A 26,792-nucleotide genomic window follows, 5' to 3' on the forward strand; every position below is an offset into this window, starting at 1 on the left:
CATAATCCTTGTTTTTTTACTGTTATTGTCACTGGAAATATTTCATACCTGCAATGTACTTTACTTTTGCCACCAAGAGCAGTCCTTCCTTCAAAATGGGAACAGATTTGATGACTAGGTCGAGAATTGAAAGGCATTTGCTAAAGAATGGTGATGCTTGTTTGCATACCCCTGGCTGCAGGAGAAAAATATGTCAGACTTTTTGCAATTTTTTCACACCTTCGAAAAGTTTAAAAAGGCCAATATGATTGCAAAGTGAAAGCTTACCTGTGCTGGTAAAAGTGCTATGTATACTTTTGCCATTGCCAATAAAAAGTCTGCATTCAGCATTTCAAAATATTGGAAACCTAGTGGAATTTTATGCAAGGAAGCCAAATGTATGTCAATGGCATCATCCAATAGAGCAGCAATATTTTCTTGCCCTCGTCGCTTTGTTGCCAAAAGTGCTTGTAAGTAGTTCAACTCCTGTACAAAATAAAACGAGGTAATATTAGTAGAGTAAAGCATTTATTTCTTCATCACTTGGCTCAGAATCCAAGTCTGATTCGTAATCGGCATTTAAATTATTTCAGGAAACTGGGTTGGTAGGCGAATGGAAAAGTTACAGGGCACATTAAGCTGGGGGAAAAAGAAACATAAATAAATCAGTCAGGCAGACAAAAAGGCAAATATTATGAGAAATATTAAGCAAAACAATACGTGTTGCTGTTCATATAGATGGAAAAAAAGGAAGGATAAAGGTATGTGTCTGGCAGATTATGGATCACAAAGGGAAGAGAGAGAATAATATATGAGTAGTATGCATCTACATTTACAGAACAAATGGCAGGTATCATACCAAAATCAACAATGAACTTTACTGAAAGAAAAGACCATAAAAAATGCATTCAATTGAGTATAGAGTTTGCAATCCCACGTCACACCCTTTATTGTTATTGTATTGCAAAACACGTGTTGCCGTGTACTCAAGTGAGGGTAGGGCTGGCAGGGTGACCTCGAGGTACGTTCACTGACCTCTAAGGTGTCGAGCGTGAGTTTAAATTTCAGATCCAGCTATAAACTGTCACCTTGGTGTTTCATAAGCAGGGTGATTAATCAATGCGTGTGCTGTCCCTCGGATGGACGTTAAATGAGCATCCAATCTGCCGGCATTAGTCGGACGACGTTAAAGATTCCACAGTATCCTTCGCGAAAAGTAAGCAAGCCATCAGTGGCACCATAAACAATTCCAAATTCATGCCCTAATCAGCAAGGGGGCATTGCATCAGCAAGGGGGCACAGCCGCACCGCCAACAGCGAAAACTGGCAGCTACAGACTGCACATGAAATAACGATGATGTTAGGGAAGATATATATAAGATACGTACGTTCTAGTGTGAGGGTGGAAAAGGCACAAACCAGATTTACACAGTTCGTATTTATGTATTTTTTTTGTTGTGCATTTTGCTAATCCTCGAGAAATCCCAAATCACTTGAATTTGAAATCAAGTCAATTGCTTTCCAGCTATTAGGGTTATGGTTACAATAAAACGCTGTATAATAATAGCACATTTCACTCTCCGAAGTATATAACAGTGGGACGTTTCACTCCAAAGTTTACAACAATGGCACGTTTCACTCATAAGTTTATAACAGTGGGACGTTTCACTCCTAAGTTTAAAACAATTGCAAATTCCAATCCGATGTCAATAACAATGGCGAGATTCACTCTGAAGTTTATAACAATGGCAAGTTTCATTCCGAAGTTCATAACAATGGCACGTTTCACTCCAAAGTTTATAACAGTGGGACTTTTCACTCCTAAATTTATAACAATTGGAAATTCCACTCATATGTTTATAACAATGGCAAGTTATACTCTGAAATTTACAACAATGGCACGTTTCACTCCGAAGTTTACAACAGTGGCATGTTTCTCTCCAAAGTTTACAACAATGGCACATTTCACTCTAAAGTTGACAACAATGGCACATTTCACTCCAAAATTTATAACAATGACACGTTTCACTCCAATGTTTACAACAATGGCACATTTCACTCCGAAGTTCACAACAATGGCATGTTTCACTCCGAAGTTTATAACAGTGAGACACGTTTCACTCCTAAGTTGAAAACTGTGGGCTTATAACAGTTGTACGTTTCACTCCTAAATGTAGAACAATTGCACGTTCCTCTCCAAAGTTTTTATCAGTGGGACATTTCACTGCGAAATTTATAAAGATTGCTCGATTCACTCCGAAGTTTATAAAAATGGCACGTCTCACTCCAAAGTTTATAACAATGGCACGTTTCACTCCAAATTTTATAAGAATGGCATGTTTCTTCCCGAAGTTTATAACAATGGCACGTTTCACTCCGAAATTTATAACAATGGCACGTTTCACTCCGAAATTTATAACAATGGCACGTTTCACTCCGAAGTTTACAACAATGGCACATTTCTCTAAAGTTGACAACAATGGCACGTTTTACTCCAAAGTTTACAACAACGGCAAGTTTCCCTCCGAAGTTCACAACAATGGCACGTTTCACTCCTTAGTTTATAACAGCAGGACACGTTTCACTCCTAAGTTTAAAACTGTGGGCTTATAACAGTTGTACGTTTCACTCCAAAGTGTAGAACAATTGCACGTTCCTCTCCAAAGCTCTTAACAGTGGGACATTTCACTCTGAAATTTATAAACATTGCTCGTTTCACTCCGAAGTTTATAAAAATGGCACGTCTCACTCCAAAGTTTACAACAATGGCACGTCTCACTCCGAAGTTTACAACAATGGCACGTTTCTCTCTGAAGTTGACAACAATGGCACGTTTTACTCCAAAGTTTACAACAATGGCACATTTCACTCCAAAATTTATAACAATGGCATGTTTCACCCCAAAGTTTACAACAATGGCAAGTTTCCCTCCGAAGTTCACAACAATGGCATGTTTCACTCCTTAGTTTATAACAGCGGGACACGTTTCACTCCGAAGTTTAAAACTGTGGGCTTATAAGAGTTGTACGTTTCACTCCAAAGTGTAGAACAATTGCACGTTCCTCTCCAAAGCTTTTAACAGTGGGACATTTCACTCCGAAATTTATAAACATTGCTCGTTTCACTCCGAAGTTTATAAAAATGTCACGTCTCACTCCAAAGTTTACAACACTGGCACGTTTCACTCTGAAGTTTCCAACAATGACGCGTCTCTCCAAAGTTTATAACAATGGCACGTTTCATTCCGAAGTTTACAACAATGGCACGTTTTACTCCGAAGTTTGCAACAATGGCACGTTTCACTCCAAAGTTTACAACAATGGCACATTTCACTCCAAAGTTTACAACAATGGCATGTTTCACTCTGAAGTTTCCAACAATGACACGTCTCTCCAAAGTTGAAAACAATGGCATGTTTCATTCCGAAGTTTACAACAATGGCACGTTTCACTCCGAAGTTTACAACAATGGCACGTTTCACTCCAAAGTTTACAACAATGGCACATTTCACTCCGAAGTTCACAATAATGGCACGTTTCACTCCAAAATTTATAACAATGGCACATTTCACTCCGAAGTTCACAACAATGGCATGTTTCACTACTAAGTTTATAACAGTGGGACACGTTTCACTCCGAAGTTTAAAACGGTGGGCTTATAACAATGGCATGTTTCACTCCGAAGTTTATAAGAATGGCACGTCTTACTCGAAAGTTGACAAGAACGGCACATTTCACTCTAAAGTTGACAACAATGGCACGTTTCACTCCAAATTTTATAACAATGGCATGTTTCACTCCGAAGTTCATAAGAATGGCATGTTCCACTCCTAAGTTTATAACATTGGCATATTTCATTCCGAAGTTTAAAACTGTGGACTTATAACAGTTGTATGTTTCACTCCTAAGTGAAGAACAATTGCACGTGCCTCTCCAAAGCTTATAACAGTGGGACATTTCACTCCTAAATTTATAACAATGGCATGTTTCACTCCAAAGTTTATAACAATGGCACGTTTCACTCCAAAGTTTATAGCAATGGCATGTTTCACTACGAAGTTTATAGCAATGGCACGTTTCACTCCGAAGTTTTTAACAATGGCACGTTGAATTTTATAATTATTATTATTTTAATTCAGATGAAATTTGATTCAGAATTTTGATCCAGATGAAATTTTGTGGTCGGGTTTGGTGAGTGAAGAGGACAAACTGATTAGATTTTGGTGAAGATCTGGATCTGGATCAGACTGCTAGAATTTTTAAAGTGATTCTTCACCATTGAGAGACAGGGCCAAACTGATATATAGCACTATGTCTCCAAAAGTTGTGGACGGATTCGGACGAAACTTGGTGGACATGGGTGTGTGGCCACGAGGAATTGATTCGATTTTGGTGAAGATCTAGTTCCAAGAATTATTTAATGTTAAAAGTCTTCACCATTGAGAGATAGGGCCAAAAACGATATATAGCATGATATTTCAAAAATGCATTGGTCCAATATGTTCACATGGATCAGGCATTGCGTGGCGGAGGTATGCGCTCTACCGAGTGCCCTTCCAAGTTCACTATGTAATGAAAAGTTTGATCTGGGTTATCACGCCTGGTGTTGATTTAATGATTCGGGTGGTGGACTTCGGATCCTAGGGTCCTGAGTTCAAATCCCACTTCCCTATTGAATTAATACCAGGTGGGGTTGACTCAGCCTGTCACCCTTCTGAGGTCAGCAAAATGGGTAGCACCTTGCTGGGATGATTGAGCCATTCGAGTATCCTGCGTCAAAGTGGCGACCCATCCAGGATTGTGCCCAATAGCCCAGGAGACCACTTTGGCAGCACCGATGCTCTGTACAGCGTATGGTCCCAATGGATGGATGGGTTACCAGTCACATGCTGTGCTGTATGAAATTTCATCTGTGGAGGTGCTGTGATATTCTTGCATGGAGAGTACAGATCCTGTTGAGCGCCGAGCACTGTTTCTGGGAGACCTTGAAACCTGGAGGCTCTTCTATCGGACCACACACAAGTTCCTTGTTCGCAATGTTGTTGGCTGTCCAGAGATTGTGCCACTCATCCTTTGTGTTAAACCCCGCATTGCTCAAAACATTTGCAGAGCCCCAGAAGGGTTTGCGTGACTTGAGTCACATATTTGGTAGATTCTGCAGGTCTTCATAGATTGGAAGCTCTGGATTAGTTTTGATGAAGAAAAAAGAAGAAGAAGAGTAAAAAATGAAGAAGAGTAAAAAATGAAGAAGAAGAGTAAAAAAAGAAGAAGAGCAAAAATGAAGAAGAAGAGTAAAAAATGAAGAAGAAGAGTAAAAATGAAGAAGAAGAAGAGTAAACATTGAAGAAGAGTAAAAATTGAATAAGAAGAGTAAAAAATGAAGAAGAAGAGTAAAAAATGAAGAAGAAAAGTAAAAATGAAGAAGAAGAGCATCAACTTTCTCAAACATCAACTCATCCTGGGAATTCTTTCAAAGAAACTTGCTCTCCCTCATGCACAGATTTATCCCCTCTCGTGTTCAGTTGTCTTACCCTTCCTCCCGCCCTTGGTTTACTGAAGCTTGTGGCGAGGCAGTTGTCCTGAAACAACTTGCCTTTGCCTCATGGAAAGCAAACCCAACTGAGGGCAATCTCAGTTCTTTCCACAAAGCTCGGAACAAGTGTGTATCTACCCTCAGGAGAGCCAGAAAACAACATCTTTCTCATCTCAAGTCTGAACTCTCAAACCTCTCTCCCTCCTCAAAATCCTGGTGGCGTTTAATCAAATCTGTTTCTGGTGTATGTTCCCCCTCCATCCCCTCCCTTACCTCAAATGGCCGCACTGCTGATTCCACACGTGATAAAGCTGAATGTCTAAACTCGGTGTTTGCAGCTAAATCTTGTGTCCTAAACCCATCACTATTTCTACCCACTTTACCCAGTCGCACCCAACTGTCCCTGGACTCTGTATCCTTTTCTCCTGACAAGGTGGAGAGCTTGCATTCAAACCTCGAGTCAGATTCTGCAACCGGTCCAGACGGCATCAGCCCACGTGTCCTCAAAGCCTGCTCTTCTGCTCTTGCTCACCCTCTCTCTGTTCTATTCACCCTCTCATTTGCCCAAGGTCATCTGCCATCTGCTTGGAAATCTGCTAACATCACTGCCCTGCATAAAAAAGGTGCAAAAACAGATCCCTATAACTACAGACCAATCAGCCTTCTCCCAATCATCAGCAAGGTGATGGAATCCATCATTGCTTCAGATATGAAATCCTTCCTCTTCTCCAATGGCTTGATTTCCAATCATCAATTTGGTTTCAGACCAGGTCACTCTACCCTGGATATGCTACTTCTGCTCTCCCATCAATGGATGGAGGTCCTCAATGCCAGACAGGAAATCCGAGCCGTATCCCTGGACATATCACGTGCTTTTGACACAGTCTGGCACCCTGCCCTACTCACCAAACTCTCTTCCCATGGTATTCAAGGCCATCTCCACTCATGGCTCGCAGACTTCCTCTCCTGTCGCAGTCAACGTGCGGCCCTAAATGGAGTTCTTTCATCCCCTCTTCCTGTGCAGGCTGGAGTTCCTCAAGGTAGCGTTCTGGGCCCTGTTCTTTTTCTGGTTTTTATCAATGATCTCTCGGACTCTCTGGAAAATCCTCTATTTCTCTTTGCCGACGACTCCACCCTCTGCCGTACCATCTGTCATCCCTCAGACCGGCAAGCAGCAGCTTCTTCGCTCACTGCAGATCTGGATAAAATCACAAACTGGTCCAACACGTGGAACATGTCTTTCAATCCAGACAAATCTCACACTCTCACTATGTCTCTTCGAAAGGACCGTTTACAAAACCCCCCATCCACTTTCTCAACAATCCTCTGGAAGAAGTCTTTTCTTTCAAGCTTCTAGGTCTCACTATCTGCCATGACCTTTCCTGGGAAAGTCACATTTCCAACCTCGCCTCAAAAGCCAGTCGCCGACTGGGAATCCTCCGTCGTGCCAAGTCCTTCCTCGGCCCTCTTGAGCTCCTGACCACTTACAAAGCTTTTGTCCGTAGCCTGATGGAGTACTGCTCTCCCCTCTGGGCTGGTGCTCCTGCCTCCCACCTTTCTCGGCTTAACGCTGTCGAAACCAGGGCATTTAAGATCATCGGCATCTCCCGCAATGAAGCTGAGTCTTTGGGCCTCTCACTCAATTACCGCAGGTTGGTCGGTGGTCTTTCTGTCTTCTACCGACTCCTCTCCAGCCTTCCCCCCCTGCTCTCTCTGCGATTTGTCCCCACCACATTTCCACAGGGCGCTCAAGGTCCGCTAACAACCCCCTTCTGGTAAAACTACCAAAATCACGAATCACTGCTCATCTTCACTCTTTCATTCCTCTTTTTTCCCGCCTTTGGATAAACTTCCTCACTCTATTCTTTCCCATTCTTCCGTCCAGGCTTTCAAAACAGCTGTTCACCACCACCTCTTATCTTCCCCCATCCAAATCCTCGATCTTTTCTACCCCCGATAATCCACCCAAGCCCACTTCCTTCATTTCTCCTGCTTTCCTTCCTGAAAGTCCCTGTAATGTCCATCTTCTCTTCGCCATGTTCCCCGTCCCATCCCCATCCCATCCCCATCCCTCTCCCTTCCACAGTTCACCTAATGTGTCTGTTCCCCACTGTTTTGTCCCTTCCACTCCCGCCCCTCTTGTCCCATGCCTCCTTGCTGTGAGTTATGTGTTTGCTCTCATACGAGCCTCGACCAAGGTATACAAAAAAAAAAAAAAAAAAAAAAATGCAGTCAAACTCTCTCAGCATTCTTGTCTTCTGGCAGACATCGGGGGTGGGATGTTAGACAGAACTGGGAGCCACTGCACAGGTGCTGATTTCAGTGTACTGCTAATTATCTGCATCAGTGTTTTCAGGACAGTGTCCAAGTGTTTTGTGTGGCTGCTCTCTGCACAAACAGGAGAACAGTATTCCGCTGCAGAGTACACACGAGCAAGGCTAGCAGTGTGAAGATTATGTGCACTTGATCCCCAGCTGGTGCCCACAAGTTTTCGGATGTTTACTCTGATCTTGATCCTTTCTATAATCCGTTTTAGGTGTTCACAGAATGGGATGCTGCAATCAAGGGTGACTCCAAGGTATTTGGGGAATGGTTCATTCTTGACCGATTTGCTGCAAAAGGAAACCTGGAGTTAGCTGCTAGCCAGTCAGTTGCTGAGAATGTCGTAAATGGTGTTTTAGTTGGGCTTGGGTGGAGGAAACAGTAGATAAAGTATTGCTCCATTACCTTTAAGTCCTGGGATAGGGTATGCCTGGTGTTGGCTTAATGGTTAGGGTGGTGGGCTTGGGATCCTCGGATCCTGAGTTCAAATCCCACTCGTCTGTTGAATTAATACCAGGTGGGGTTGACTGCCTGTCATCCTTCCGAGGTTGGCAAAATGAGTGCCAGCTTGCTGGTATCCTGTGTTGGAGTGGCGACCTGTCAAGAATTGTGCCCAATAGCCAAGAAGACTGCTGAGGCAGCACCAATACTCTGCAAAGAGTATGGTCCCAATGGATGGATGGATGGATGGATGGATGGACAGGGTGCTGCTGAGATCTTCAAGGTCGATTGCTTGGGTGGAATGGGCAAGAACAACTGTGTCGATAAACTTTTTGGGGGTGCTACAAGGCATGAACTTCACATATATGTTGAAGAGGATTGGAGCGAAGACAGCCAATGGGGGAAGACCAATATTTAGATTCATTATGGAGTTTGTTTTCTCTCCGAATGAAAACCGATATATTTGCTTGCTAAGCATAGAATAAAAGACACGGATTGTGGCTTGGCACTGGAAAAGTCTGGCAACTTTCAACAGAAGACCAAGTCACCATACGCTGAGGAAAGGTAAATTAGTGCAACGCAATACCTGTCTTGAGCACACATTGATAGTCAGCCTCAATGTGGGTGGTAAATGCAAGTACATGAGCAACATAACTTCAACTATGTCTGCAGCCAGCTTGTTCCTTGGGAACTTCAGGCTCTACCAGTGGAGAGAGCCTGGCGAGAAGGACATACTCAAACAACGTGTATGTTGTACATAGCAGAGATATGAGCCGATATCTGGATGGGTCAGCAGTAGGTTTCCCTGGATTAATGAAGGCAATGACCTTAGCCTCTCTCCAAGTTGATGGTATGATTCCAGTTGCATGGATGTTCATGAAAAGAGTAAGTGGTGCAATGCCACCTGATGTCATCTCTCATCCTTACTCACAATCATTTGTTTTCACCCCCAATGAACCTGCTGAGCCCAACCCTCTTTCTTGTGGGTTACTGTGTTACATCCCCTACTATCTCTCTCATCATTTTTGTCCATTCATTCCCTTGCTATGTGTCCAAATGTTTCCAGACTGCCCCACTGTTCATACCTTGCATTTCCATGAGCCTCGATTGAGCAATGAAAAAAAATCCCTCAATGTATGCTGTAAACTTGCTAAAGCACAACAAAACTGCTTGACAATGAGCTCACGGTTTATCACAGCAACAAAGACACCAAAAGATACTCCAATTCTAAAACGAAATCTGTAATTTAACTATTCTTACAAATCTGCCAAGTCAGATCATCCTGGTAAAGAAAACAAAATAACATAAAGAAAACCAAGAAATGTCAAGTTAAATAATGAAGCTCTGATGGATATAAAAGAAACCCCACAAACCAAATCCTTAACGACATCAACACTCACTGCTGATTTCCCCATGCTCTCCTGAATTGCACGCAGGATCTCGAGTTGCTGCTCTGCTTCAACCAAATTCCCCTCCAACAGCTGACATTTTAGGATGCCTGCAATGTTCCACAGACAATGGTAGTTAGTAGCCTGCAGAGCACTGCAGAGATCATTGATATTGGCTGTCCACCTCAAGTATGGCACAAAAACACAAAGAACATGCAAGTCATCACCTATTGAAGCAGGAAGACTTGTTCCATCCATCTTAAAAGCCTTTTGGTACCATTCCGTTGCTCCTTGTATTTTATCTTGCAACAGCAACTGATTTCCAAGTTCAGTCGCAATTTCGGTATTGTTGCAATCGATACAGAACGCTTTCTCGGTCAAACAAAATGTCTGTTCAAGTACCTGTGGGTTCCGTCCACACTGGAAAAAAATGAATGATGAATCAGAAAACCAAATTAGCTTGTAAGAAAACCACAACTGCAACAAGGGTTTTTCTCCTGCAGGTTAGCTAAAATAGCTAACAAAATATTTTTTTTAAAGAAAAATATGCATTTATAATATTGAAGCAGAACACAATAGGCTTCGTCGATCAGGAAATAAAAAACTATTGTGTTAGCTTCCAATATAACATGAAAACAAACACATAAAAATAAAAATATGAAAGAACCTACTGTGTACATACTATATATATATATATATATATATATATATATATATATATATATATATATATATATATATATATATATATGTATGTATGTATGTATGTATGTATGTATGTATGTATGTATGTATGTATGTACATACTATATATATATATATGTATGTATGTATGTATGTATGTATGTATGTATGTATGTATATACATATATATATTGTTGCGGGCCGGGTATCGGCTGCGAGCACGACCGCTAGGTGGAGCAGTGGGGTCGACTCTACCGAACACCCGGAATAGAGATCGGACCGTTCGGAAAACTCTGAGGGTACGGGTCCCTTACCGGACCGTGAATCGTCAATAATTCTACCACGTGGTACAGGGTTATTTGCCAAACTTCAAAATACCTAGACCCACGTAGAGAGAGAGAGAGAGAGAGAGAGAGAGAGAGAGAGAGAGAGAGAGAGAGAGAGATGGAGAGAGAGATGGAGAGAGAGATGGAGAGAGAGATGGAGAGAGAGATGGAGAGAGAGAGAGAGAGAGAGAGAGAGAGAGAGAGAGAGAGAGAGAGAGAGAGAGAGAGAGAGAGAGAGAGAGAGAGAGAGAGAGAGAGAGAGAGAGAGAGAGAGAGAGAGAGAGAGAGAGAGAGAGAGAGAGAGAGAGAGAGAGAGAGAGAGAGAGAGAGAGAGAGAGAGAGAGAGAGAGAGAGAGAGAGAGAGAGAGAGAGAGAGAGAGAGAGAGAGAGAGAGAGAGAGAGAGAGAGAGAGAGAGAGAGAGAGAGAGAGAGAGAGAGAGAGAGAGAGAGAGAGAGAGAGAGAGAGAGAGAGAGAGAGAGAGAGAGAGAGAGAGAGAGAGAGAGAGAGAGAGAGAGAGAGAGAGAGAGAGAGAGAGAGAGAGAGAGAGAGAGAGAGATCAGGATTGAGAGACATATTTCAACTGTTGGACCAGCTTGTGATTTTATAAAGGTCTGCAGAGAGGGATGAGGGACACTGCAGCAGAGGGTGGAGGCATCAAAAAAAGTTAAAGAGAATTCTTAGAGTCAGAGATCATTGATGAAGATTAGGAGTAGGACTGAGTCCAACACACTACCTTAGGGCCTTACAGCCTTGGCAGGGAAAATAGATGAGAGAATCCCATTAAGAGCTTGTTGTTGGTTTCGTATGTAGCCTGTTGCTGCTAGTTGCATCATTTCTGGAAGCGTGGCTGCGCCGCTGATGCAATGCCCCTACCAGTAATCTAGTAGCCACTTTGCCGACCGCATAAGAATGACAGGCTGAGTCAACCCACCTGATATTTTAACAGCACGACAAGGGTTCAAACTCAAGACCCTAAGATCTTAACACAGCCACCTCAACCATAAAGCCAACACCAGGCTTTGTTAAGAGCTACACATTGACGACAAGAGTGGTTCAACTCAAGTCAGTAAGCCATGATAGGAGGTGGCTTTGGACACCATAGGCAGTGAGTATGGAGAGCAAGGCAGAATGCCAGACGATGTATCAAATGCTCGAGATATGTCCATAGAGACAGCCCTGATCTCATGTCTGAGATCGCTGGCCTCCATCCATTTTTGGGAGAGCAGAAGCAGCATCTTCCCTTATCAGTGAACTGATATATGAAACTGGTACACTGTGTGATGTTATCACTTGTCAACTTTGCATGTGCTATAATAGTATAGGCTCTGGGGGGGGGGGGTGTTTGTGTCCATGACTCTTTTAGAGCGTCACCCTATTTTTTTTTGTTCTCTATGCCAAGACCTTCAAAAAAAGTTTGGGTAACACCTCCAGATCAAGCACATTTTCTCTGTAGGATCCATCTTGGATTCGCAGTTGGCTACCAGCAAACTACAATTGAACCAAAATGCCAATATTGGGTTTAGATGGAATAAATCATTAGTAAACAACCATAAATTATTAATTTTGATTTACTTCAACTACTTATGCATTGCTTAACACATTTTAGCATGATTTATTCTCTTAAAACTTGGTTCACAGTAGAAAATGACCATATTTTACATAATTTTAGTCAAAAATAGTCAAAGATAGCTTTCAACTTGAAAGTAGCTCAAAGTTTGATGGTCTCTGAATGACTTAATATTGTAAGTAGAGCTATATAATTTGGCCAAAAGTTTCATTATTAAGTTCTCTGAGCAATTCAATTTTCATATTATCACAATGGGGCTATGTGTGATGACCATAGAGCTCATTGTAAACCAAAGTCACCCCTACCCCCAAATGGCCACTTTTACGGCATGTCATCAAATGATGATATCTACTCAACTAAATGGCATGGGAAGTTGATTTTTTGTACTAAATATAGGTTATTGACCTGAAGGAATTGATTGAAAATTTTTTTGTAGTTTTTGTAGTTGATCTACTTGGCATGATTCCAAAATTGCTGCTAAAATATTGAAAAAAGCTCATTGTAAACCAAAGTCACCCCTGCCCCTAAATGGCCACTTTTACGGTATTTCAACAAATGATGATATCTACTCAACTAAATGTCATGGGAAGTTGATTTTTGATATGACATGTATACTGTATATAGGTTTTTGACCACAAGAAATTCATTGGTTACATTTTTGGAGTTGATCGACTTATTAACAATTCAAAAATTGCCAAAATATTGAAAATTCGGAATGCAGAACAATATTCAAGATGAAACTCTAATTAAGTATCCTTCCCACTCCCTCTAGCTCCCTCCCACTCCCACTCCCTCTGTGGTTGTGCCCCATCCATTTCCATGTATGGTTGTGCCCCATGTTACATGTGTTCATGTTAATGGGGGTCTGTTTTTGTTTTATTGTTTAGGCAGAAAACATGTGATGATAGTTTCCATTCCATTCTTCTCCAACTTCTGATAATGTATAATTAATCATTTTCTTCAAATTCATATGTATCCAAGATATGATTTGACAAGCTGATACATTTAATATGTGCATAATAATAGTTGACCTTGAAAACATAGGCCAAGGTTAAGGTATTGGAAACCAAACCCATTCAATTCCTTACCCTTAAAAATGTGATGATTTGACATTTAATTCATATTTCTATGTGTTCGAGATCAGGTTTTATTATATTTTACAAATTTCCTTGTTCATATCTGAATACTAATAGTTGACCCTGAAAGCATAAGTCAAGGTCTTTGAAACCAAATCCATTCAATTCCTTGCCCTTAAAATGTATGATTTGACATTTAATTTATATTTCTATGTGTTCCAGATCAAATTTTATGACATTAGACAATTTGTCTATTTACAGATAGAATTGAGGGATTCCCTCATTTTGGGGATCAGATAGAATTGGGGGATTCTCCCAAATGGGGGATTCCCCCATTTTGCTTTGAAATTTAAATATTTTGATCTAGATTTCACAATTATTCATTAAAATATTTCATTTTAAGAGATACAATTATTCTTTGATATTTCATTTTCAACTTTTGACCATTATATTTACTTAAAATCAAAGGTGATCCATTAAAATCTTACCTTTTGTTTGCAGCATTGTTTTCTCTTCTTTTTCTTGAAAATCCAGTTGCCAAGAGGAAGTGACATCATAGTTTACCTCACTTAGGTATCCCCAAAAATGACATCATAGACTTTCATATCCCTGTAATTTACTTAAAAATGGTCTGAGAGCTTTGGTATGTATTATACACTAATAGGAAATCACATTTGGGGAATCATTTGGTCACCTGATATTTGACCTTGAGTGAAGGATTCAAGGTCAAATAGACCCTCAACAGTGTTCCCTTTGTAAAAAAAAAAATGTCCTTATCTTTCTAAAAAAATGGTCTGATGGCTCAGTTACATATATATGTTATGAATAAATGGGAAATAACATATGGAATCTTTTGGTTACATGGTGGTTGGCCTCAAACAATGGGGTCAAGGTCAAATGGACCCGAACAGCATTGTCATCACAGTATTACCTTTATCGAGGAAAAGCCCATATCATTCTAAACATGGTGTGATGGCTAGAAACAAAATATGGAAATCTTTTGGTACTTGACCTTGCCCCGGTATGTGGTTGTGCCCCAAGTTCCCCGACATCTTATGAAGATGAGTGTCTCAATATAGTCTCTGTGGGATTGAAGCTTCAATGTTAAATCATGTCTACTTTTCATTATTTTGGCAGTCATTTTGAGGAAAATCTTGGGATTATGCTAATTAGATCAGCTAAAAAAATCCAAAAATGTTACCAATGAATTCCTTGGGGTCAATAACCTATATTTAGTATTAAAAAAAAAAATCAACGTTCCTTGGCATTTAATTAAGGAGATATCATCATTTTATGAAATACCGCAAAAGTGGCCATTTGGGGGTAGGGGTGACTTTGGTTTACAATGAGCTCTGTGGTCATCACACATAGCCCCATTGTGAGAATATGAAAATTGAATTGCTCAGAGAACTTGAAAATGAAACTTTTGGCCAAATTTTATAGCTCTACTTACAATATTGTCATTCAGAGACCATCAAACTTTGAGCTACTTTCAAGTTGAAAGCTATTTTTGACTAAAATTACATAAAATATGGTCATTTTCTCCTGTGAATCAAGTTTTAAGAGAATAAATCATGCTAAAATGTGTTAAGCAATGCATAAGTAATTGAAGTAAATCAAAATTAATAATTTATATGTACTTAATAATGATTTATTCCATCTAAACCCAATACGGGCATTTTGGTTCAATTATGGTTTGCTGGTAGCCAACTGCGAATCCAAGATGGACCCTACAGAGAAAACGTACTTGATCTGGAGGTGCTACCCAAACTTTTTTTGAATGTCTTGGCATATAGAACAAAAAAAAAATTAGGGTAATGCTCTAAAAGAGTCATGTACACAAACAAACACCCTCCCCCCCCCCCCCCCAGAGCCAGGAGTATAATTTATAACAGGAAAATGAATTGAATATTTGTGGCTTTATCTATCTATAATTCCAGCAGTGTGTGTGTGTGTGTGTGTGTGTGTGTGTGTGTGTGTGTGTGTGTGTGTGTGTGTGTGTGTGTGTGTGTGTGTGTGTGTGTGTGTGTGTGTGTGTGTGTGTGTGTGTGTGTGTGTGTGTGTGTGTGTGTCCACTGTTTCTCGACAACCTCTGGTCCGATCTAATTGAAACTTGCCAGGTATATTGCTGGGGACCTGAGGATGTGCCTTTTCAAGGTTTTATATTAATCGGGCAAGTGCTTCCCAAGTTATGGCCATTTATTTACCAAACCATTGGGAAGACACGTTGTTGCGTGGGCGTGGCCGATGGGGAAGGGAAGCACAGCCGCGTTCCCCATTACGGGTTACAACGTACGGGCTTCCGGAGAGTGATGACTTCGTGTATTCGAATAATTTCTCGATTTCTTATGCGCATTTATAGATAAACAGAATGGCCCAAGTTTTGATCGTTTTCATATTAGACGGTGTATAAATTTCGGGAACATCAGAGTGCTGGTATGCTCCGAACCAGAAAGTAAATTTTTTCTCTCTCTTCTCTTCTCTTTTTGTTTTTCCTTGCCATGACATTGCGAAAAGGTAAAATACGTTGGCGCTAATTGAATAATTGGGTATTAAAAATAAATTGCGAATAATCGTAACTGCGAATAATATCGAACTACCGGGTCACGCACATATGGGCACGTGAGAGCGAAGAAACGGCCTGTGTGGTTTATTTATTTATTTATTTATTTATTATTATTTCTTTTTTTTTACGGGCACGTACTAGTATTTAAAAAGAAAATACATTGCCAAGCTTATGATGAACCAATGATCCCTGCATCAGAGTCAAAAAATTAAAACGTTGAGCTTGATAAAAGGAAGAAATGCAGAATTATTGTTTGCTATGTAAAGGGAAAGGCAAGAGGATAACTTACAACTCGGCTGAAGCACACTGCCAAGTAGCAGCACAACTTGGCATTCTTTGGTTCCAATCGTTCCAAGACATTCTTGAGATTGTGTATTCTTGCTGCTGCCTTCAGAAAATCCATGAAACATAAAATAAGTCAAACTTGTAAAACACAAATATTACATGATCAAAATGATTGCACATTTTGGTCTCTAATGGCTCTGTGTCAAACCTAACAATGTCTCCAAAATGGGTAAGCCAAGACCACCGGAGATTAACTCCAAGGATTCCTGAGCAGAGTCGTTCTGTGCACGCATGGCAAGTCCATGGTGCAATGCGAGTTAACAATTAAATGACTGGCCTGTGTGCCAAAGCTCGGCACACGTTGGTTTCATGATAATTTGGTTATGCCAAAGGGTGATTACGTCGTTCAAAAACCACAGTGATAGCCATTTTAGATTAATAGGTTTCATATATTGCTCGGGTCGCCGGATTCAGACCAGTGTCCGGATCCCAATCCAGATGAACCATTGTTATGGTGGACTGCCGGGTGGATATGTGGTCAAATCCTCCACTCGCATAAACGCCAATTTAACAACAGACCGTCAATAGAGTCTGCCGAGAAAGCCAAATAGATCTTTCCTTTAGTTTTCAGCATACAGGAAGTTCTAACGAGGACCTGTCACTGTGATAGGTTCCCCGTTTATCAGGATATAGTGGCCTGAGGAAAGCCCAAAGAACTGTATCACCATTTGAAACCCCACTATTGGGTTGACGGCACCAATTTCCATTGGCTATGCATTTTAACCACACTGAATACTCCAATGTCGAACTGCGTACCGAGGCAAGCACAGAGGTGATGCAATAGGTGTTGATTTATCAAGGGCAAGGAATATGTGTCAAGATGGAGCACACATTTATGCACAGTATTTCAAAATTCAATCTATACTAATAAGTGTGTGTGCGTGTGTCTCGTCAATAACTCCAAAACCATGAAACCTAATGGCCTGAAACTTTGCATGCAGATGAAAGAAACTCCAAGGGAGTGCATGAATGAAAATTGGGTGTTTGGGTTAACGTAAACACCCCTTTTGAAGATAATTAACGGACTTATTTAATTATCCTTTTTCAAGGCTTCATCCTTGGTCAACCTTTATGTCAGCACCCTGTCAGCTCGCTGGGGTCCTAGTTCAATATTTTGGGGGGCTATTCAACAATGCCTTGACCTGGAACAGTCCACAATGATTTCTTAACAAAAAAGCACTCAAATTTTTCTTTTACTTTCCTCACTCATATCATCGAATGTCTCATCTTTATACCAATGAATCGCTGGCTACATTTCAATGCTCATAAACGCACAGAGACACCAGTGTTCATGGCTTTATTCAATTACCGCACATGCTCGAAGCTTTAGAATCTCTTAACCTGAGCCAAATTTCAAAATTTATACTGTGGAATTGACCCAAGCCGCAGTTCCAACTCCTAAAACATGTGTTCATTCGTCCAATTCACACATTGTTTGTTTGACACTCCAGGTGGTGTTTCATATGACCAATCCGCGATCGCTGGCCAAGTCTGCCGTTCCCATCCTTGCTGTGAATCTACTTTCCATCCCATCCATTCCTCCATTTTGTTGAAGTGCTTGCTTGAGTGCTTTAGCCACTTGGCGAGTGCTCTAAAAGCTGCTTGGATGATCGTTTGCAAGCCATGGTGATACACGGCAACAGTACCTGCACTGTCACTCTGCACTGTCCCTCTGCTAAACACAATCAAAAATACATTGATCAACATACAAAGGTCGCACCTGCTTATGTTGCACCTCACGGTACCAAGCCTGCCGTTCCTTCTCAACAGATGGATGGAGGGAAGGATGGATGGATGGATGGATGGACGAGACAGATGATTGTAAGCTATGCCAAGACAGTAGACGGTGGTGTAAATGACTTTTTTTTTTGAAATCACAGCTCGTGTTGTTTTTGAAAATAAAATTACAATCGACATTCAGACAATATGAGGTGACAATGTAAATGAGGTACATAAATATAAACATGTGTTCCGTTGACTTAGTTAAATCTGACAAAAGTTTAAAATGTAACCTTCACCTCGGAGCGGTCATCCTGAGCACCACCCGGAAATGCTCGGAGATGCACCCCCTGGTGGAGTACTTTAGAGGTTATTAGGGGAGAGTTCATTACAAAACCCAAGTTCATTGCAGATGCTGCAGGGAATGTAATGGCAGACGAGCAGGTGGGAACTCATTCAATCATTCATTCCTTCCACCTTCTGTGCAGTCTATGAGATTAGAGTATTGTGTGTTCATGGACAACTGTGGAACTTGCTGTGAATCCACTTTCCATCCCATCCATTCCTCCATCCTTTGGAGTGTGCGGGTTGGGCGGTTGGGCACTTTTTTGGCAGTCGGAGATGCTGCTGAATTCTATTCCACAGTTTGAATTTTAGGATTCGGCTGGAGTTGAGAGATTATGGGGCTTATCGCATTTTGGTTGTAAAACGTGTATTGAAATTAAATGAAGACATGTAATGCAAGCATCTCTGGGCATTTATAAGCATTGCAGCTGGGTTGTGATTGGATCCAGGGTCTCTTGGACTGAGCCGGGTTTCGGGGTTTGGACTACGGGGTTGGGCTTGGAGGCCGGCCTGGCTGCTGCTGGAGGGATATTCATTTGTCCGGTTCACGTGTTCCTTTTGAACTCCGGGTGTGCCCGGGCGGTGTGTGACCCCCTTGGAGAGTTCCTGTTCCAGAGTGGGTAAAAAGGGTGACAGCCGCAGTTGGAGACGCATAACTCAATGGAAGACCATGTTATCATCATTAAAAATGGTACGTGCTGTTTGAAAGTCTTGGGTGGTTTTGCTGTCCTGTTTGAATGTACCCCATTTCGTTCAATACTCTACTAATGCCGGCAGATGAGACCATCCCGTCATTTCTCCCCCACACTCCCTCCTCTCTCAATCCCTCTCTCCTCTTTCTCTGGCATTCTGACTGGTATTCTGGAGAAGAAGATTTTGGAAGGAATTTGCGCGACCGCCATTTTGACACACTTACAGTCACGTGATCAGCATGGTCTCCGCAAATTAACATCAGGTCCTTATGTTGTGAACCAAATTTTGTGGCATTCTGACTGGTGGGTCTGAAAAAGAAGATATTTGGAAGAATTTACACGATTTTCCCAAAAATTGATAAATTCGGCCATTTTGACACAGACACACTTCCAGTCATGTGATCAGCATGGCCTCCACAATTTAACATCCCTACCCTGGCCTAATGTTGTAACGCAAATTTGGTACCATTCTGACTGGTGAGTCTTGAGAAGATTTTTGAAGAAATTTACGAAGTGTGCCATTTTGACCTACTTCAAATCATGTGACCCGAACGAGCTTTGCAATCCCTGTTACCAGTCAGGAAAGGAACGTTGCAGCGAAATTTCAGCTGGATCGGCCTAGCGGTTTGGCTGGAGAAGTCAAAATTGGAGATGGACGGATGGACGGTGTATGACGACAACACCTTGTTTGGAATTTAAATTCCAAATAAGCTAAAAAATAAAAAACATCCATATTTGAGAAAAAAAAAACTGACATTTTTCCTCTTCAAAAATTGAACAAGTGCCCCTTTTCACACCACAAAGTTAAATGTGCCAGGCCATTGTGAATGTTTCTGCACATGGTCTGAGCCTCATGAGCAATGCAGGAGATACAGATGCTGACAATGGTAGAGGATATTAGGCATTGTGTAAAGGAATGGATATAACAGAAATGATCTCCTATCCGATACAGCCAGATTGAAGGTGCTCGATTAAAAGAAGAAAATGAGTAAAAATCAAGTTCACACACCTCTTCAAAATTTCCTTCATGACAAAGCATGAATAGAATCTGCATTTTCAAAGCCTCCAGACAGTTACTGTCTTTCTCCAAGATCCTGAAAAAAATGCAATTGGAAAAATTCCCTTACAAATACATTTATCATTACTTTTAACTTCTTCATCACCAAATATGCTGATTAAAAAAAAATATTTTTGTTCTTAAGAAATCAAAAACAATAATTGAAACAATTATATTGTTGTGGGAATGACTTATAAGGGGTAACGTTGCAGAGTATAACAGTAGTTATTTCCCATATTGCATATTTTATAGTAAGCATGAGGTAATTTACTTGTGATACAGAATAAGTGTTGTTTTATTTGTAGAAAGATGTCATCTACCCAACCATAATGTGTGTGTCTAAACCCATCATCCCTTAACAGCCCTTTTGAATGTTATTACCTTTGCAATCTGCTGAAATGTTCATTTGATGCGTCTGACAGACCATCTCGCACCAAGTTTAGGTGAGAGTGCTACCAGGATGCAAAGAGTGCCAAAAGTGCTGAGTGTCAGGTCAGGAAGGCAAATGCCCTACCCAAGAATGAAGTATGAACCAATAGTGCCTGAGCAGGGAGTGTTTAGTGACATCAGAGCTGCGAGGGGGGGGGGGGGGTTAGGGGTGACGTGAACAGCCAGATGTCAAAAGCACATGGATCTTACGTGAGGAACTGAATACATGCTGCAATGGAGTTCCTCCTTAAACAAAGCCTGTGCCATCACAGCTTTAGCACCCACCTCCTCGAGCTGTGTTCAGTCAGCGGCAACGAACTGTTTTCCCTCTGGGAGGTGACTATACCTTGGACTCTCTGCGTCGTGCCGGGCACAGCCTTCATTAATTCGGTATAGTCATTCTTCTGTGGAATTCTGGGGCCTTTAGGACATAGATAATAAAGGAACTAGCGTTTGTTCGTTGAGTCGTGGAAGTGTATGTGATATTATTAATTCCTGTTACAGAATTGCTTCTTCTTGTATTCACGCCCAATGTATGTTCAAATACATTATAAAACCACTTGGTCTCTGGGTGCATTTGAGTGTCTTGATCGCTCATTTCATTATCTATGTTCGTTAAAGGGCAGATTGGGTTTGGGTGATTAGCACCAAGGAAGAGACCGTGCCTTTGCTGGTGATTCTGCTCAGTTGTCATTAGAGTCTGTGTGTGTCTCCTCCATAACTCCATAACCATGAAACCGAGCAGCCTGAAGCTTTGCATGCATGCAAAGCATGCCGAGTTGATATCGGCAATATCGGCTACAGTATGTACGTATGCAGTACGTACTGTAGCTAAGGGAACTGCGAGGAAGTGCATGAGGGAAAATTGGGTGTTTTGGTTAATTAAAACACCCGTTTTAAAAATAATTAACAACCTTATTTAATTATATCCTTTATCAGGTGCCATCCTCAGCGATCTCGCTCTCTGGGGGTCTTAAGGCGAATCCCGAGGTAACTTTGCAGGGGTCTGAAGCCGCTGTTTGGCCTGCTCAACCATGCCTTGAATTGGAACAGGGGCTAAGATTTCTTCATGATAAAGTATTTTTCACTTTTCTCACTCATAATATTGAATGCCTGTTAATGAGAACTATGAATCGTTACACACATCGCTTTTGTAAGTCCTATAGTTTTCAAATTAGGAGCTTGGAGCGATTTAATGCATTATAACAATGCAATTTTCCATGATTTACTCTCACAGACTAATTAAAAGAGATCATCGAAATATTATTTCGGCTTTGAGGATCGTATATCGTCTGGACGAAACAAGTGTCAAAATCTGGAGTGAAATCTGATAATATAAAGAAATAACGAGTCTTATAATTAAGCCGATATATCTATTTACTTTAAGCAAGCAAGGCTATGGTCCCTCTTCTCCATATATACACAAGAAAATGTGAAATTTCCAAACCAGTAAACTTCACTTTTTCTGCTGTTTGTGGAATTATATTGAGAGAACAAAAGATTTAGGAACGTGTAAAAATTAACCAGCTTCATTGAGTTATACGATTTAATGCATTCAATGCTCGTCACTGTGCCCTGTCCTCCAGAGGGACTGCTTACCATAGCGTCTGCCAGATCGGTGTCTATATTGTCGGAGGTTTCGCAAGGTTCTTTGCAGAGAATCAAAACAAATCTGGTGAAAAATGAATGTATTAAAATAAAATTATAACCATAGAGTAGACTGCGAACCAATGTACCATGTGACCCGTGCACAGACAAGTAGGCAACGTGCGGATTATCTGCAATGTTTATTTCACAGGCGATTAAATTTGCGATGTCTCCAGGTTTATTCTACATTGAACAGCAACTCTTTTGTGGATAAAGTCATTACTTTAATGAATGGGTGGGGCTTGTGTGGATGTGCCTTGTGTGAGTGGAGCAATTTTTTTAGATCCTCATGGAGGATCTCGAAGTCTTACTCACGTTGTTGTTGTTGTTGTGGACTTTTTGTTTCACAGCCGACAGTTTTCATCGAAACTTCCTGAAACTTGGCGTACATATGTAAAAAATACCATGCGCAGACAGTAACGATCTCAGATTTTGAAAATTCCTCCAAGAAAAAAAAGTTATGATGTCAAAATATCTCCGCAAATGGAAATCGCCAAAAAAATTATCTCCGAAACGAGGCAACCTTTTTGAATTCTGTTTGCGGGAATCGAACAGGGCATTAGCAGAGATGAATTACCGCACATGATACATCACTGACGTCATATCAATTTTTATGACGTCATTCCTATTTTTTGACATTTTTTTGTTTTTTGTTTCATTTGTTTCACAGCCTACAGTTTTCATCGAAACTCCCTGAAACTTGGCATAAATATGTAAAAAATACCCTGCGCAGACAGTAACCATCTCCGATTTTGAAAATTCCTCCTAGAAAAAAAGTTATGATGTCAAAATATCTCCGCTAATGGAAATCGCTTAAAAAATTATCTCCGAAACTAGGCAAGCTTTTTTAATTCTGTTTGCGGGAATCGAACAGGGCATTAGCAGAGATGAATTACCGCACATACGATACATCACTATGACGTCATTCCTATTTTTTGTTTCACAACCCAGAGTTTTCATCGGATCTTCGTGAAACTTGCCATGTATATGTAGAAAGCCCACGCGCAGGCAGTAACCATCTCCGATTTTGGAAATTCTTCCTCGAAAAAAAGTTGACGTCATAATATCGCCGCGAATGGAAATCGCCCACACCATTATCTCCGAAACTAGGCAAGCTGTTTGAATTTTGTTTGCGGGAATCAAGCCGGGCATTAGCACAGATAATTTATCGCAAACCTGATACATCACAATGACGTCATATTCGTTTTTATGATGTCATCATTAAGAGGACGAGGATCTTAGCTCATTCGAGCTTGTTTAATTAAATAAACATGTTGTGTGTGGGAACTAATAAACTAATCACTAATTATGTGGATATGATGGATGTGGATATGGCTTATGTGGGTGGGGTTTGCATGGGTGGGGTTTGCGCGGGTGGGGTTTGTGCGGGTGGGGTTTGCGTGGATGTGGCTTATGTGGATGTGGCTTGCGTGGGTCAAGTTTGCGTGGGTGGGGCTTGTGTGGGCGGAGTCAAAAAGAATTTTCAATTTATCTTTTGTAATTCCTGTGAATAAAATGAACCTAAAATCTCTTCCCCCTTTAAATCACATAATTTGTAAGTCCAAGGGTTTTTTTCAATATATCTTTGTCTTTTGTAATTCCTGCGAAAAAAATAAACCCAAAATCTCTTCCCCCTTTAAATCACATAATTTGGAAGTCCAAGTAACTTTACTGACGACATCAACAATTTTTAAAAGTTCATTTGTCCATCGCTTGGTATAACCTTTTTCAAAATGAGATTTCCACCTGTATATTCTAACAATATCACCAACTTTGAACATAGGCTTTCTGGCATTAATCTCTTTTTCATATTTTAATTTTGTAAAAGTATCTGATGGTTTAATTTTCGTTGAGGTATGAATCGTATCATTGTACTTATCAACAATGTCCTGAATTAAAGATAACCACAGTTGAGAACCGAGTTGAGTGAATTTTTTATATAGTGTCTCTTTTAAAGTGAGTTTAAAATGCTCAATAACAACCGCTTTTCCTTCATTAAAGGTGCATTATGTAATGCTGTTATTTTTAAGAAAATTCATAAATATTTTGTTGTAGAACTCTGTACCCTCATCAGTCCACAATTTTTTAAGTTTTCTCTTGCTTTTATTGAAAATCTGTTGGAAAGCTAACATAAGAGTATTATCTGTTTTGTTTTCCAAAGGGACAACCCACGTACATTTACTCCTCAAATCAATAACGGTTAAAGCATACTTGTACCCCTTATCGTAATTAAATTCAATTAAATCAGCGGACCAGATAAAATCAACTTCCTTGGAATAATCCTTCCTTCTATGAAACTTTGTGATTATTGGTTTATGTCAATCATCAGCTAATTGCTCTTCAATCTTAATGACATCATTCGAGCTTATAAGTTTTTTGAATTTCCAAGCCCAAGTTTCAATTTAGCACTGATCATCTTCTTCAGTCCTCACGATGAACCTCTCATCTTTTTCTCTCAAGGTTGGATTTTGTATCAGAGACAAATTATACAACATTTCTCTATAGACTTCATGTTTTTATTCCAATGTTGTGCTATTTCCATAACCAATATCGTGCCTCATGCACACTTCATCAACCCTATTGATAGGTTTGCTCCACAGTTTAGGATTGTCAACCTCATCTAATCTTTTATTCAAATTTGTTCCTTGACCACAGAAAGAATACCCTGGGAGATGTAATTCCCCTGGTATTCCAGTTGTTATAAATTTACTTTCTGATAATAACTTTTGTATATCTCCCCCTCATTTGTGTTTGGTGATGAATTCACTCTTTTTTGAGCCACACACCGAACATGTACCTTTTTGTATAACCCTATTATTTTACTTTTAACATACGAGATATTTTTACTCTTGGTTTTCTTTTTACATTTCAGACAATAACTCATTTATTTTTGTGAAAAATTCCGACATAGTGCGAAAACCTTTTTAGTTTCCTACATGCACATTTGAATCTTAAATTTTTAAAACAAGAAGAATCCTTAGAAATGTCTTCACTCTCTCCTCCATTTATTTAAGAAAAAAAATGTAAAACTTTAATCAAAGTCAATTACACCAACATCATGAATAATATTATCTTTTCCTTTTTTCTCTCTTGTATCTCCACTTTCTCGTTTAAATCTTCTCCCTGACACCGATATTAATAGTCTTGACGCATATATTTCTAATAGACTTGCCAATTCTTTGTTTTCCTCCTCGTATCGGTGCATTGAGATTGACTTATTTTCTGTAATACCTTTGATCTTTTTATAATCTCACTGGTTTCCATATTTTTATATTTATTTATTCTCTCTTTCTTCCCTCTCCCTCTCCTCCTTCTCTCTCTCCTCCTTCTCCCTCTTCTTTCTCTTTTTTTCTCAGTTTCTTCAACTCCTTCCTCATCCCTTACGATCCTTGAACCACTTTCACCCCATAGAATATATATCATACATATATTCATCTGGATTACTTGATATTCCTGCATCCAAAATAATATTTTTTACAACAGGAAACCAATGAAATTTCTTGTGATTTTCTAAAAGAGCCTTGTGTTTTCTTAACTTTAAAATTCTTTCATTATTTAACATTTCAGTTAAATCCAAAGTTGTTGGTTTATTAACATCAGTAAAAAGCCAATCTTTTATTGAAAATACCTCATTCTTATGTTGTAGAACATATTTATTAAAATACCGAATACCCTTTTCTTGAAGGTATGCTTGGACATAGAAATGATCATTTTTGTGAAGTCTTCTTGCTGTCATTTATCTATCAGAAATATGACATTAATATAATGACAGGAAATACCTCCCCATCTTCCCATAGTTAAATCAGTTTGTATTCCCTTACTTATTATATATAATCCTGTTCTTTGTGTTTTCATTCTATAAATGATGGAAAAAACCATTATTGATTTTACCCTTATTAAATTCTTTTATTTGTTGTTTGCTTATCGTGCTTCCACAAAACTCATTCTCAGCACCAAGTGGATAATATTCTTCCTTATGAGACTGATTTAATTGTTCCAGGTCTTCTCGGTTAATTTTAAATGACCAATTATACCCTAAATCATTCATATTATATCCCCATTGTTCTATTCTCATACAAACGAGAGGCCCTTCTTTATAAAATTTTATGTTAATTGGAACTGCGAATTCTGTATGACCCGGAGATAAAATCAACAATTCTGTATCTTTGGAATACACAGCCGTTTTATTTAAGGAATAATTTGATAAATCAATATCCAGTTCTTGGGATACACCAAAGAAAGAACCATCTTTTCCAACATAAGTCATTTATATTAGATTTAAAATAATGTCATTAAAAATTTTATTTTTGTTGAGTTGAAATAACACATACAGACAGAATTGACAACAACACTTGGAATTTAATTCTTGGACCTGAAATGTTTGATAAACACCATTCTGTCAGAATTTTATTACTTCAACAGGTGGAGGAAGACCATAACTATCAAAATAATATTTGTCTTGACTATTAAAAATACAAACCCAATGAAAACCGCTCCCATTATTATCTTCAAGTTCATAATAATATGATTTGAATGTTGAGACACGTTTAATTCATCTCCAATACAAATAACCACATTATGAATTTTTAATTTCTTACAATATTTGATAAGTTCTAAATTTGACGTTGTATTCTTTCCAAATTCTTTAAACCACTCATCAATGCTCATTTATTTAT

The 26,792-nt window shown here is 39.8% G+C and overlaps 1 protein-coding gene across 4 annotated transcripts in view; it reads right to left on the reverse strand.

The window, feature by feature from the left end:
- The window catches only part of TTC21B (tetratricopeptide repeat domain 21B), a 183,855-nt gene that overhangs the window by 110,178 nt on the left and 46,885 nt on the right, over positions 1–26,792 (reverse strand). For all 4 annotated transcript variants that reach the window (XM_085872748.1, XM_085872747.1, XM_085872751.1 and 1 more), the window contains 6 exons: positions 19,993–20,077; positions 16,172–16,270; positions 9,890–10,082; positions 9,675–9,772; positions 268–465; positions 49–175 (listed from right to left, as the gene is read on the reverse strand). In XM_085872748.1, coding sequence (XP_085728874.1) covers positions 49–175; positions 268–465; positions 9,675–9,772; positions 9,890–10,082; positions 16,172–16,270; positions 19,993–20,077 — 800 coding nt within the window. The remainder of the gene's footprint in view (positions 1–48; positions 176–267; positions 466–9,674; positions 9,773–9,889; positions 10,083–16,171; positions 16,271–19,992; positions 20,078–26,792) is intronic.

The sequence above is a fragment of the Eptatretus burgeri genome, chromosome 3 (assembly GCF_056783735.1).
Source record: "Eptatretus burgeri isolate ZD-2024b chromosome 3, Ebu_testis_v1, whole genome shotgun sequence".
NCBI classification, from domain to species: Eukaryota; Metazoa; Chordata; class Myxini; order Myxiniformes; family Myxinidae; genus Eptatretus; species Eptatretus burgeri.